The 14,890-nt window shown below is 32.4% G+C and overlaps 2 protein-coding genes across 2 annotated transcripts; one reads left to right on the plus strand and one right to left on the minus strand.

The window, feature by feature from the left end:
- Nucleotides 1-4,588: 4,588 nt before the first annotated feature.
- LOC110814277 (rop guanine nucleotide exchange factor 7-like) lies at nt 4,589-7,985 on the plus strand. The gene is made up of 7 exons (XM_022041691.2): nt 4,589-5,367; nt 5,446-5,562; nt 5,688-5,842; nt 6,365-6,439; nt 6,522-6,812; nt 6,894-7,250; nt 7,350-7,985. The coding sequence occupies exons 1-7, from the start codon at nt 4,734-4,736 to the stop codon at nt 7,830-7,832; spliced, it is 2,112 nt and encodes a 703-aa protein (XP_021897383.1). The 5' UTR covers nt 4,589-4,733; the 3' UTR covers nt 7,833-7,985.
- A 1,802-nt stretch (nt 7,986-9,787) lies between these two features.
- SIS (E3 ubiquitin-protein ligase RLIM-like protein) lies at nt 9,788-12,610 on the minus strand. Its single transcript, XM_088209820.1, has 6 exons — nt 12,299-12,610; nt 11,494-11,584; nt 11,170-11,336; nt 10,841-10,901; nt 10,712-10,767; nt 9,788-10,029 (listed from the first exon to the last, which is right to left on the minus strand). Exons 1-5 carry the CDS (start codon nt 12,452-12,454, stop codon nt 10,751-10,753), a joined length of 492 nt encoding a protein of 163 aa, XP_088065946.1. The 5' UTR covers nt 12,455-12,610; the 3' UTR covers nt 9,788-10,029; nt 10,712-10,750.
- Nucleotides 12,611-14,890: the final 2,280 nt, after the last annotated feature.

Consider the following 14,890-nt stretch of genomic DNA (forward strand, 5'->3'; position numbering starts at 1 on the left):
GATATGAGAACAGCCCAATTCACCATCATACCAGACGAGGTATTGAGAGATGATGCTTTTGACGCTTATACCAGACAGGATATAGGAACGGCCCGATGCATCCTCATACCGGACATGGTATTGAGGGATGATACTTTTAGCGCTCATACCGGACGGGGTATGGGGACGGCTGGTTAGTTGATAAGGTTTGATATGGGTTCACGCGTAATGGGACATCCCTATGGACCCCTAACGATACCGGTAAGCAAATAAAAAGAACAAGTTGTTGTCATGATCACTTGAATATGATATTATGATGTTGTTTGTGTTATTACCTCTATAGGTCGATTTTGAAAATATCGCAACAGTAAGTATGCAATAAATGATTTTGTTTATGATAAATGAGTTTACTTAATTTAAGAGCTCCATTGGTTGTTTTTATGATTTTTACCAACCTTCATTTATGTATCGGTGAGTAGTGTGATATTCTTATTAGACTAGTGTAACTTACCATTTCATTAACTATTTCAGATCAAGAGGACCAAGATCCAGATCCCGATCCACAAGGGGGTTGTGAATAGGATGTCTAGTTGTTTACTTTTTATTTATTTCTTTGATTTTTCATTTATTCTTTTAGAATGGTTATTCTCGTAGTCTTATTGGGTATTCTAAATTATTATGTAAGGAATGTAAATCATAACTTTATTATTTCGTTTCTGCATTCAATTTATGATTTATTTCATTTTAGGTTTAGGTCCTTTACAATAATAACTATTTAACAAGATCAAATAATATTGCAATGAAATTATAAATTTTTATATTATTTATTTACAATTAAAAATAATATTTTATAATTTATTTGGGTAGGTATAGAATATAGGAACAAAATTATAATAAATATCATACTCTTTTTACCATATTTGGCAGAAAATATTTTTTTCTACACTTATGAATAATCCGCTTGTTATGACAAATGTTTCTTACTAAAATTCTCAAACAATTTTTGCACTTTTTTTTTCTCTATATTTATTGTCCAACTGATTTAACCTATAAAAATATCGAAAAAAAAAATAAATTAAGACTACTTTTAGATAAATCTAAAATATATGTAGAATTTATTTGTAAAGTCACTTTTATTGCACCTAAAAGATGATGAAAATCTTAGCCAATATTAAAAAATTTAAGTTCATACAAAATTTTATTCGTGATTGAATAAAATCAAAATTTTATAAAATTTTGTAAATTCGTAATGCAATATCCGATTTTGAATGTGATTTCATACGAGCTTAATTCTTATAGTCTCTGAATAAATTTATAGTTCTTTTCGTCATAATAAATATAGATTTCTTAGTTCACATTAATTATGGATTTCAAAATAGATTAAAAGTATTTGTACTCTTTTAAGGTCACGTATGGACCAAATCTTTTTTTTTAAAAAAAAAATTATTTATAGATTTGCACTTGTTTTAACTAAAAGAAATGTTAATATTATTAAAAGAAATGACAAATTTGAAATTACATAGAATTCCATGTGAAATTACAAATAACATAATCCAAATTCCACAAGCTTTCAATAGGATTTAAAATATATTATCAAATTTGATATGAGCTCAATTCTATTACTTTAAGAAAAATTGTTGTTATCTCTAAGTTAAAATAAACGTGAAACAAATGAAATTATACACAAATTTTGAATTTTATTCCAAATAAAATTTAAAAGTCCGTGTATGAGCTAAAATATTTAATTCTTTGAATCACCCGAATATATGTTAGTAACAATACAATAATCTAATAGTTAAAATGTATGTGCTTTATTCAAATTATACGAATTTGAATCTCACCAAAGATATAAAATTCAATATTTTATGGATGTATTATGAGGTAATAGTGATCAACCCGTTATTTTTGATTCAATAGGATCAAAAAATTTAGTTCATTAGTGTTTAATGAGATAGCATGAATAATTCTTAATTATCTAAAATATATTATTTTAGATACTTGTGATTCATATAATGTAAATACGTAACGGTAAAGCATGATTTAAATCCACATTTAGGTAATATTTTATTGGAGTAACATTACTTAGAATTTCATAATGGCTAATGTTTTACGAGGAGGGAGGATCCAAATTGATTTTAAAAATTCTCATTCATTTGTTTCACGAACACATTTAATAGGGTATGTTCTTGTGATGGCAAATACAAGTGAGGAATCAATAAATATATATATATATATATATGTAAAATAGTAACTAAAAGGTAAAGAAAGGAAAAAAAAAAAAAAAAAAAAGAAAAAGAAAGAGCTTGTAATTGAAGCAAGACAATTGGTTTCCCTCTAATGGGTATTCAAAATTAAAAGGTAACGAGTAGCCGTTGAGGGAAGCCTGTCTTTTGGATCAGTTTGGATGTTCCAACAACAGAATCTATGTTTTGTTTTGTTTTGTTTTGTTTCATAAATAAATAAATAAAAACATGTTGCCTTGGGAGTAAAGGTTAACATAATTAAACATCTTCATCTTGTTCTTATTATCATCACATCTTAATTCTAACTCCAAGACCAACTTTCATTGCCTTTTACTTATTAATGAAGACATATATACATATATATATATATATATATATCTTCATTCACTGTATACTTCTTTTCAACCGCCCTTGTACTGTTTATAAATTACAAAACTTAACGTGTTATATTAGCACAATGTAAACTATTAACTTCAATGAAAGAAATATGTAAATTTGAGAAGATGGAGATGGTGAGACAGATAAAGGGTCGATGGTAAATATGAAAAAAATTACTGCAAAGTAAATGTGAATAATAAAATTTAAACTTATGGGCAAAAATTCTCTAGTTAATGGCAATTGTGGTGTGTGTGTGTGTGTGTATATATATGTATATATGTATATATAACCTTGGGACCATCATCATGGAGAGAGAAGGAAGCTCATGTAATTGTTATTTTTGAAATATTCAAATTTAAACTTGAACCATTAATTGACATTTGGACATGAAAAAAATATTTAATGGATCTGGTCCATTTTCTTATAAAATAGATCACGTTTATGGCATTTACATATTGTATCATTTACTTCTCCTCTGTTTGTTCCCTAAAATTATGAGTTTGTTTTTATTTTATTCAAAAAAAAAATGTTTAAAGATGGTCGGATTCATTTATTTTTCCAATCAAATTTGATTAATAATTAATGTTTTGTTTAAAAATTAAGTCTCTAAATTATGAAATATATTACATAATCTATATAATCTGTAGTTTATAAAATTATTTTCAAAACTTGATTTTTACTAAAACTACATACAGAAATAGCAAATGTTCTTTCTCTATATTATTTGAACAACATAAAAATAATTATAAAAAATATAACGTTTACATTTAGAAAGTATATGGTTGGGTCAAACGAGACTGTAATTATTAGAGACACAAATTGGGACCTCAATTCTTTGTTTGCTGTACTATATATATATATATATATATAAGATGCCCTTGAAAAGCTTCATTGAGGTTTCACGAGGGTATGTTTGTCCTTTCAAAACACACACACACACATACATATATATATATATAATTTTATCCATTAAATGATGACCCATGAAGAAATTTTGGAAGGTTTTCAAGAAACTTTCTTGGTTTTATTTCTCCTTTAAAATTGAATTCGAAAAAATAATAACTTTTCATATAGATGATACAAATTTTCATTTCTTTCCCCAAAAAAACAAAAAAACAAAAAGAAAATAAAAACAAAACGTATCTTTCATGAGGGTAACTTGAAAAATGCCCTATCATTTTTCTACCCTATATCAGATTGTATTTTTCAAAATTAAATTCAATGGAGAGATAAATAAATATATATTTTTTTATTTTTTAAATGATTTTGAATACTAATTTTTGTAGTATTTTTACACTGTTATAAGAAGTAAATAAATACACTAATTAAATTGTCTACTTCAAGCTTCAATTGTAAGCACTGATTTTTACAAACAAGCTTTTCTTTAAAAATATTTACCCCGTGTAAAATAATTATAAATCTAAAAAAGTTATGAACAAAATTTAGCAATTATTTCATTTTTCTCTACGTGCCAGAAAACATTCACCTCAAGCTCCGAATATAATAATTTTGTTTCAGAAAAAAAGGTTCAACTTTTTAATTTTGTTTAATGTTTTATGGAAATCTTGATGATTTGATTAGTCATAATTTATGATATTAGAGTAATAATTAATCAAGGTTAAAATTATGAAATTAATTAAGGGTGAGGGTAATGTGGTAATTTAGCAGTTAAACCTAGCGTATCTTAGGAAGGAAGATGAAAGCATGATGAACGATAGAATGGACAGATCCGTCGCTTACACGATTCCCCATCAACTTACTTTATCAAACAAAACCTTTCTTTTATTAATTCCCTAATCGTTTGGGAAAAAACTTGTTTAAACAAACGCACAGAGATAAAGAAAAAAGAGAATCCCTGGTTTTTTATCAGGAAAAAAAAAAAAATATGGAGTTGATTATATATATGTACAGACGGGAAAAATATCTTAAATGTTGAAGGCTCCTCCGCTTCTGTCTTCGTTCATGTGTTGCAGCAAGCTTCAGTAATCATCACCAGCCTCACTCCACATTTATAAGAACTAAAAAGCCTACTCTACAACTACAACAAACACACCCACTTCCTCATATTTTCCTTTTTCTTTTTGTTTTTTAATTTTCTCTTCTACCAAACAGGACCAGAATGGTGGCAAAGTTATGGATAGAGCTTTCACTCACCAAGAAGAAAGAGATAATAATACCCAACACTACCAACTTCAGCAGAATCAGTGTCAGCTTAAGATTTGGTTGCCATTAAACCATCGAAGAAGCTCCGGAGACCTCAACCTTTTCTCCTCGTCATTGGCTTTCTGGGTCCCGGAACCTCTGCGAAAATTATACGACAGAACTCGATTCTCAAATGGGTTTGGCTTGAAAAAGATCGATTGTCCTTCAATGGTAGTTAACAACGCCGTTTTCGATGCTTCACCTGAGTTCATCGAAGAAGGGACTGGAGTAATGGAGGGTTTTATCGATACTAACAATGGCATTGAGGAGAAGAAAGAGGGGATTAGTGGAAGTGGAGATAAAATAGAGGTATTTTCTGATTTGATTGAAGAGGCAGGTCGAGAAAGTAGTTCAAGCTCTGATTTTTTGACGTCTGAGACAACTGGGCATGAAGAACATAGTCATAGTAGCTCGGAGGAGGAGTCATCTTCGACTCCTTCTTTAGGTTGGCCTACAGAGAAAATTGAGTCAACAAATTGCATTAGTCCTCATACTACTAGTGGAAATGGACAGAAACCTCTTCCGGAGAATAGGAAACTAGAGCAACAAAGATCAACAATTTCAGGTACTTCTTCTCCCTCAATTGCATGATTGAATTTTGTGATAATGGGTTTGATGAATTGTGTGTTTCGTGGGTTTACAGAGATTGAATTGATGAAAGAAAGGTTTTCAAAATTGCTGCTTGGAGAAGATATGTCAGGTTGTGGTAACGGGGTCTGCACGGCATTGGCAATTTCAAATGCCATTACTAATCTCTGCGGTATGTTAATCTATTACTTTTCAAGTTACTGTCTTGACCTTTCCTTTGTGTTTTTATGGGCATTTGGGAGTATGGTCTCCATTGTTGATGGTGAATTCTTGCTTCTTTCTGATTGAATTTTATAGCGACATTGTTTGGGCAACTATGGAGGTTACAACCTGTACCTCCTGAGAAGAAAGCTATGTGGCGAAGAGAGATGGGGTGGTTTCTTTGTGTTAGTGATCATATCGTTGAGTTGATGCCCTCTTGGCAGACTTTTCCAGATGGAACCAAGCTTGAGGTAGATGCTAACCAGACCCTTCAATGTCTTTATTTGTGATACTGTTAATCTGCTTTAAATTTAGGTAATATTGAAACTGGTCTTAATTACTAGATTTGGTTAATGGATTAGGCTTTTGGGTTCAACTTCAAATATTAGTCAGCCATATATATGAGCTTCTCATTAGTGGACATGCTGTTTTCTTCCGAACAATTGCTGAAATGCAAAGTTTTATCTTTAATTTTCACAAGGATGATAGGGAAACTGAAACTATGGAAGGAAAAAGGTTGATAAGTTAGTAATATTATTTGATTAATGCGAGGAAAATAATACCAAGTTTTTGAAATTTGAATTTCAGTGTTTAATCATGTCAAGCATATTAAATATATGAAGGTTTTCATCAAAAAATATAATTCATTCAATGTGACGAAAATGATATCAAGGGCCAAGTCGTGGAAAAGGAAAATTTTTTCAGTTCTGGGTTTAAAAAATGAACAAATTCTTGCAAAAGTTTTCATTGGCTTATTTTCTGTTGTAATTCAGGTCATGACTTGCAGACCTAGATCAGATCTTTATGTTAATCTCCCAGCTCTTCGAAAATTAGATAACATGCTTCTGGTAAGATCTTCCGACCTCTATTGGTTTGTAAAATTCCCTCCTATTGTTGTGTCACTCTGAATCTTATCTTTTTTTTTTCCAGGACATATTGGATAGTTTTGAAGACACTGAGTTCTGGTATGTTGACCAAGGAATTTTAGCCTCAGAAGGAGATGGGTCGTCCTCTTTCCAAAGAGTCGTTCAGCGCCAAGAGGAAAAATGGTGGTTGCCTGTGCCACGTGTCCCTCCATGTGGCCTCCATGAAAATTCAAGAAAGCAGCTGCAGCATAAACGTGATTGCACGAACCAAATATTGAAGGCTGTCATGGCTATCAATAGCATTACTCTAGCAGATATGGAAGTGCCCGAGTCATACTTGGACTCTCTTCCAAAGGTACTAAATGAGTAGAACATATTTTGTGTTATATGATCTTCAAAAACCTTATTATCAAAATGCTGTTCTGACTGTTTCCAGAATGGAAGAGCAAGTCTCGGAGATTTTATCTATAGATATATTTCTTCAGATCAGTTTTCTCCTGATTGTCTGCTTGATTGCCTTGATTTATCTTCTGAGCATCAAGCTATAGAGATTGCCAATCGGGTAGAGGCCTCAATCTACGTATGGCACAAAAGAACCAACTCCAAACCAGCCAATAGTACAGCTCGGTCCAATTCAAAGTCATCGTGGGATTTAGTTAAGGAATTGATGGTTGATGCAGAGAAAAGGGAGTTGCTAGCAGACCGAGCAGAAAGCCTCTTGCTTTGCTTGAAACAGCGATTCCCTGGTCTCCCACAGACAGCCTTAGACATGAGCAAAATCCAGTATAACAAGGTTTGTGTAATTCTTAATCTACTTTGAAAATCTGCTCTTAAATTGTCTTTTTAATTCCAAGAGAGCATATACCAAAAGTGGTTATCTAATACTGTACAGGATGTTGGGAAGTCCATCTTAGAAAGTTACTCTAGAGTTTTGGAGAGCCTGGCATTTAACATTATTGCACGTGTTGATGATCTACTTTATGTGGATGACTTGACCAAGCATTCTGACCAATTCTCTAACGTTGGCGTCATTGGTCACAAAAGTGTTTCCATTCCATACTCAGTGCCTGTCCCAAGCACTCCATACAAATCAGCTGTTGCCACACCGAGCTTTTCACCTGCCAAGGGTGAACGATCCCCTTTCATCAGCAGCGGCAAAATTCCACAAGGTAATGTGGGAATAAAGAAGGTTTTGACAGATTATCTTAGCTTAGGACCCAGAGAAAAGGAGTACAGCAGTTCAAAAGAGGAAAGAGATTTCATTTCAAACAAAACGCAGGAGGAATCTGCAGTCCCAACCCGAATACTATCTTGTGAGCACTGTGTGAAAGAAGCGGTGAACTTTCCGGAACAAGACTCGGTTGAGAAGGAATGAAGTTAAATATTAATCTGTGTGAGAAGGAATTGAGTCCCTAGTGTATGTTTTATCTGTAAAAATAGAGAGATGTTCAAGAGTTGGAGAAAGCTTCATGTTGTTTCTGTCATAAGGATGTCTGATTGATTATAAATGAGTTGAAGGACTTGCTCATCCGGAACATCACAATACAATAACCACAGAGGTTGACTGAATTTGCAATAATTATTGCTTAAAAGAAAAATTAGACCGATCCGAAAATTAAAGATGGGACCTTTTTTCTCATTTTTAAGTGATAATCATATGATTAGGGGCCCATATGGTTTAGAAAAATAAAAAGGAAAAATCCATTTTTTAAAAACAAAAATAACATATAATATTCAAAAAATTATTTTTATTACTAATGATAATCATATGCCTAATACCATTAGAAAAATGTATATATGGTATACAATATGTTTGCACGATATTGAATTTTAAAAATATTGTTAATACGATTGTCTCGCATAGCAGTCATATTCCTTTCTTTTTTTTTAATTTTTAAATAATTATAAATTAAATATAAATTTATTAAAAAATAAAAAATAAGACAGAAACATAATAAAATTTGTAGTCTATTGGTATAGTTCCCTGGGAGCTATGTTAATGGAAATTTTGTCTGTCAATTTAGTGAGATTCATACACTAACTACCAAAATAGGTTTTTAGATCTATATAAATCAAAAATTATTATTATTTTTTTTTAATAAAAAGTATTTACCTATGTTCTTTTCATATTTGAAATTCCAAAATTTAGGGAGGTAGCTTGCTCCAACTAATGGGCATAAACAAGTGTCCTTGAAATCATCTTAGGTTCCACAATATCCGTAATAGTAATTTAATCTTAAAGCTGAGCATCTTGGTTTGGAAGAAGCCAAGTAAACATATAATATATTGGCATGGTACCAAATACTAATCTAGTGGCAGTGGCGTAATTGCATATTTCTGGCTTAAGGGGAGTTGAGGAGGTCGAATGCACCAAGTTTACTTGTATGTATTTATATAATTATCTTGAATAAATAATATTTGTATTGGTTTAAATTTATTATCTTCTATTTTTAATGCGCTACTAAGTTAATAGGCCTACAGGACAAGTTACTAAAATGAAGAGAGAACTTCACAAAGTTGAAAGCAGTACACGACTCTTTGAAGCCCCAATAAGTTGCAAGTAACCCAGAATCTGCTTTCACTAAATGTGGTTGCAGAATATTTGTCCTCACATCAAGTCAAGTGTCCCACCCATTCATGGATAAAGACTAGTTCAGAAAGGCGGGGCCACTCTCTGGATAGGGAATATAGACTTGACTAGAGAGACGTCTCAGATAACAAGAAATAAGAATGGGACAGTCAGTTTCTAGACAAAAGAATTAGACTTCCAACATAATTCAGGTTGCTGGGCCACACCCTCTTTCAAGAATTGAAGGCTCTCTTGTTCTTTTCTACCGTGTAGACTTATGTGGCATCTCTAGGAGAAAACCGAGTTATGAGATTCATCATCTCACAATCAATAAAGCTTTCAGGAGTCACTCCGATAACCGACTACTTTGTCTGATTTGATAAGCACCTATTTGCAAAAGCTTTCAGGAATCACTCAGTATCTTCCTTTATTTTTTGCTAAAACTTTGCTCTCCCCCTGAACTGACACATCAAGCTCTTCCTTGGTTCATCACTAACCACTACAAAAAACATCCCCGTATCCTGCACATTAACTTGAACAATACTCACAAAATATGTACTTACAAATCAATCATATATGCACAGCAACTGGACACTGAAATCCAATCATATTAGAAAACATTACAGCTCCACAACATGGTCCAATCCGCCGCCAAAATGCAAAATGCAGTACAAGAAACCATGATGAAGTTTCTATCATAAGAGTCATAAAAGGAGGGGAAAAGTGACTTCAAATGCAATGAGAAGAAGAAAGAGCAATCATTGGTAGTAAATGCAATCACTAGAGAAAGCATCATTTACATTAAAAATACCCAAATTCATCATCCTTTACAGTAAAACCGCCGAAAAAGGCGCATATATAACTACCAGTTTATATAAATATTTTCCTATTTGGCTGGATGAAGCAACAAGAACCAGCTGCTGTTTACTATGATCCTACTACTGTAACTTATGTTCCATATAGCAGAAGACGGATTAACATACTACCCTATCTTCTTATGTACCTGCAAATTGAATAAAATAAGTGAGGCACATTAATTCAAGTCAAAATCCAAAATTAATATACAATGTAATCAGCAAATAAGAAATTTAGAGACAGGGGGGGAAGGTCCAACATATCATAGAAAAATAGAGCAAAGGTAAGAATTAAGAAGAGCAGGTCAATTCAGTTGTTAAATTCTGTACAAACACAAGGAACCTCAATGAGAAATTATTTCAAATCGAGGTTGCTGTAAGATCAATTTATTTGCCCTGTTCTGATAAAATTTATGTATGTACGTGTGTGCATGTGCACATGCTTGTTATGGAACCCGGAGAAACAGATTTTTAAGATCCTGAATTACGTAAACAAAAGGACAACGTTTTACAGTTAGCATGCAGGACACGTAAACAACATGTAACGCCAGCTGCGAACAAAGAGACTTCATACAAAAATAAAAGGGCAGGATTAGATATCCACGATAAATGGCAAATGACGTCAGTATAACGACTTACGTTCACAAATTTAGCATATCCAGAGAGTTCAAGAAGACAACTCATTGAATGTAACTAAAAATAGAAGATCATCAGCATTTATTTTTGGCAAACATGCAATACTTATAACATGAATGAAGCCAAAGTGAACTTTTGATTTTAAGAAATAATAAGATCTATCTGTTATTCCATGTGGAATCAGAAACGAAATACCTTGATAACTATAACCTCACTGCCTCAGCAACTGAACTCTTAATAATAGAGAGATCCTGCAGACAAAGTTGGCCAACGAATCAGAAACTACTAAAATATAATCTATTTAAAGTATTTAAAATTTAATACCTTTCCACCAATTTCCTCTTGAAGCACTCCCTGAATCATCTTCTCCCCCATCTTTCTTGTACTAAGAAATAAATTAGAAAAAAAAAAAAAAACAACTTAGCATATTCATAAACAAGAAGATAATGTCAACCAATACATAGTAGTCTCTTTGGGTCCTGGAAGATGACGAATTGCAAGATTACCTATTTTCTAATTAGTAAAACAATAAAAGACATTCCATATAGAGAATATATTACTTTAGGATAAGGGAAACCCTACTACTTCATGATCTTCCAGAACAATCTTATAATATTGTACAGATCTCATTATTCCACGACGAGTGCACTTACGGTAGAGCCTTGAGTACTTTCTGGGTTAGCACAAATGTCTGGGCCACCATAGTAGATGGACGAACTGAGATGACATGGTTGCAATACTCTCTGCTCCTGATAGTAGGCACTCGCATCACTGTTCTGAGCGCTTTGAATTTCACTTCCACCGGTCTTAGAGGTATCACCTACAAAGAAAAAAGAATATTTAAGAGGAAACTGCGAGATATATAACTGAGAAACATGCCTTAACTGCTAAATTTAATAAATTATGCACTTAAGTTTTTGTTCTCTATTAAATTAGACTCTTAAGTTTTCCTGAAAGCAAGAGGAGTTAATACAAACCAGAAACTCCAGTTTTGGTGTTGTAGGGCTCATTTGCAGAATCCAGCTTCTTACCAACCACTTCAGAGCGCAACGACTCCCTACCAAAAACCTAAAAAATCGACAACAAAAGGAAAATCAGCTTATCTCTGAAAATGATTTTATTAAAACCTATAGAATTAATAAAAAGACAACAACAGCCCATTTATGTTGAAGAAACCACCATTAACCATGCAAACGTTGATGCAAGAAACAAGATCATTCGAAACACTGCCACAGAGAGAACACGAAAAGAAAAAGGACCAAAAAATTAAAACGAAGGAGAAAAAAATCCTAATGAAAAACAAAGAGGTCAATTATATCCATTCAAAGTACCAAATCAAACTCATGTTAGCTCCCATTGTCAGCTTCGCATTCATCTTTATAATCCCTTAACTGGATACATGTCACGATTGCAGAAAAGTAAGGGGGGGGAATGAACCTCCGTACTCAATCAGTCAAGCAAAACCTTGACAAAGCAATCCATGTACAGTTTCTCAATTAAAATAAAAAACTTGGAAACAACAATGCTTTAAAACTCAAATTAAAAAAAGAGAAGAAACAAACAAAACTGAATTCAAACATGTTGACGACTTCATCGACAGTTACACAGAGGTTACGAAGAAATGAAACAAAATTGATTCGCATTAGAATGCAAAAACCCGATTAACATGAACAGACGAAAAGAAACAACAGTAAGATCAGATTGTAAAGAATCGACACTCAATTTTGTCTATCTACAATAGATTTCAGCCATTAACGGAGACGCGATTAAACACGGATATACCTTAGCGGAGGGCGCAAAGATAGAACCGAAAATCCCAGCCGATGGCGAAAGAGAGTCCTTGGAGCCAAACAGCTCAGACGCGAAGGAAGAGGAAGAAGAATAAGAAGAGGAAGAGGAAGAGGAAGATGAAGAACCTAGTTGCTTCTTTCTCTCCATTTCTCTACCTCTGTAAAACCTCTAGAACCAGTCTATAAGCAAGCAAAACCCAGAGACAGCGTTTGTATAATATATATACCCACAAATTGAAAGAGCCACCGTCAGAGGGGATGGAGAGAAACAAACAGGAGAGAGAAAGAAATAAAATAATATAAACAAACGGAAATGTGAACACAACAGTTTTTATTATTATTATTATTTTTTAACGAAAGGGAGAGACACGTGAGGATCGCGTTCTTGTTTGACAGGAATGAAATGAAACCGTCACTTCTTCCCCTGTTTTGTATAAAACACCCTTTAAAAATGTTTATTTACAAAAACGTCCCCATTATTTTTTGTTTATTTACAGAAAGTGAAAATTTTATTTTATTTTTTTTAAAAAAAAATAGAAGGAAATCAGGGGCAGGAATGGTAAAAAAAATCTCAATATACCCGAGATTCACTGCATCTGTAACTTTAAAAAAAAAAAAAAAAAGGGGAAGTTAATTGAATAAGAAATTTCAAAATTTGATTAACAGATTTGTGCCACGTACACCTCGTAGGCTCGGTTGTGGGACCCACCCTCTAAGTCCTATCCTTTTACTGCCCTAGTGGATAATAACAAACCTACCCTACCCTACCCTCAGTTCGTTGAACCAATGTTTTGTTTCACTTCTCTCCCAACCCTTTTTCTAAATTTCTCTCTTTTTTTTTACTGCTCCACCCCCATCAAAACAAAATTTACTCTAACTAATATATATATATATATATTTCCACCTAAAAATACTTGTAATTAACAAAATGTGCGTGTGTGTGTGTGAGAGAGAGAGGGTGAATATAAATAATTGAAATATATATATATATATACAGGAAAAGAGACAATATGAGCTTATCTTTTTATCTTGTCGGACCAAGGATCGGTTAATCATGTTCTCGCTTTCTGTCACACTACTTACATAGCATATGAAACGAAAAATATTATATAATTTTCTTAATTTTTAAATTTAATTAAACTAATTAAAAAAGGTGGTAAATTTAAAATATCTGGAATTTTCGTTGGATTGGGCCCAGAGAGGAGAGATACATTGGATAAGGCAGTTTTGCAGTTGAGGGCATTGTGTGTGGTAAGATCAACCAAATTCAATTATTTAATTAATCATTTTATTAAATTAAATAATATTGGAGTGGGGTCCACGGTTGAAAACAGTGGGGAGATGAGAAATGTTTGATAGCCACTGAGGGTCGCCGCATGGTGAGTGTGTGTCCAGCTGGTAGCCACGTGTCCAGTCACCGTCCCAGAAATTCCGAATCTCCCATCTACACATATCAACTCAATCCGCACACACTTTTTTTTTTTTTTCCTTTTTATTACATATATATATATATATATATATATATCAACTCTCTGGTAGTTCTCGTATTAATATAATCTCCCTAAAAAATCGTACTTAAAAGGTAAAAGAAATGCATATATATGTATTTTACATTGCAAGTTCTCCTCAACATATACTTGGATATAATTCATTTAACCATATTTTAACTAGACAAAAATTTATTAATTTTTTAAAAATATACCTGAAGATAATAGAAAAAAAATTTATAGTTAGATACTGAATATTTTTTATAATTAAAGTATACTCAAATCAATCGTTTAATATGAGTTAAATTATTAATACGATTTCTTTAAATCACTTTTGATAGTAAATTTTAAACTTATTTCTTGTTGGTTACATGTACAAGATTATTATCAAAACTCTTGTCAAACGGCTTTACAGGATCATGCATGGTAATATCTCTTACACTTGACTTGCTTTTATTACAGGGTGAGATGATTAATTGTATAAAAAAAAGCAGTGTTGGTGTTGTGTTTAAAGTTGATAATAAGAAAGATTTTGACTTTATGACTTGGAATTTCCTAAATAGAGTATTTCTGAATATGGGGTTTGATGTCAAAATGAGGGTTTGGATTAAATATTATATTTATACTGTATATTTATTTGTTACGGTTAACAAGCCAGCTACCATGCATTTTCCTATGAAGAGAGGTTTTAGATAAGGCAACCCTCTATCTTTTCTTATATTTAATGTATGTATCAAAGGTCTTGTTGTTATGTTTGGGAAGGCCATTACTGAGAGGGTTCTGGATGGTCTTCAAGTGAATCATGGGGTCCTTATGGTGAACCTCTTATAATTTACCAATGACTTTGATGTTCTATAGTTCGAGTCTTATAGAGATCAAAATATTAAAATGTGTTCTTAGGCGCTTTAAAGTCATCTTAGAATTGCGTATAAATTTTTAGAAGTGCTCCCCCACTTTGATAATTGATGTTGTGATTGATTTGCATGATTGGGCTGAAATTATTCAGTGCAGAGTTCGTTCCTTACATTATCTCTATTTTTAAATCACTTTATAAGACTTATTTTAATTACGGATTATGAGAGTCATATATTGATAAA

The sequence above is a fragment of the Carica papaya genome, chromosome 8, assembly GCF_054855325.1.
Source record: "Carica papaya isolate Zhongbai chromosome 8, ASM5485532v1, whole genome shotgun sequence".
Taxonomy (NCBI): domain Eukaryota; kingdom Viridiplantae; phylum Streptophyta; class Magnoliopsida; order Brassicales; family Caricaceae; genus Carica; species Carica papaya.

What these genes read in the sequence shown, in the direction of transcription:
- LOC110814277 (XM_022041691.2), top strand. Translation starts at nt 4,734, where the DNA reads ATGGATAGAGCTTTCACTCACCAAGAAGAAAGAGATAATAATACCCAA. An exon ending in CAGATGGAACCAAGCTTGAG is followed by an intron (nt 5,843 to 6,364) that starts GTAGATGCTAAC and finishes GTTGTAATTCAG; the next exon opens with GTCATGACTTGCAGACCTAG. An exon ending in ACTTGGACTCTCTTCCAAAG is followed by an intron (nt 6,813 to 6,893) that starts GTACTAAATGAG and finishes GACTGTTTCCAG; the next exon opens with AATGGAAGAGCAAGTCTCGG.
- SIS (XM_088209820.1), bottom strand. Translation starts at nt 12,454, where the DNA reads ATGGAGAGAAAGAAGCAACTAGGTTCTTCATCTTCCTCTTCCTCTTCC. An exon ending in CACCAAAACTGGAGTTTCTG is followed by an intron (nt 11,337 to 11,493) that starts GTTTGTATTAAC and finishes TTTTCTTTGTAG; the next exon opens with GTGATACCTCTAAGACCGGT. An exon ending in AAAGTACTCAAGGCTCTACC is followed by an intron (nt 10,902 to 11,169) that starts GTAAGTGCACTC and finishes TTTATTTCTTAG; the next exon opens with TACAAGAAAGATGGGGGAGA.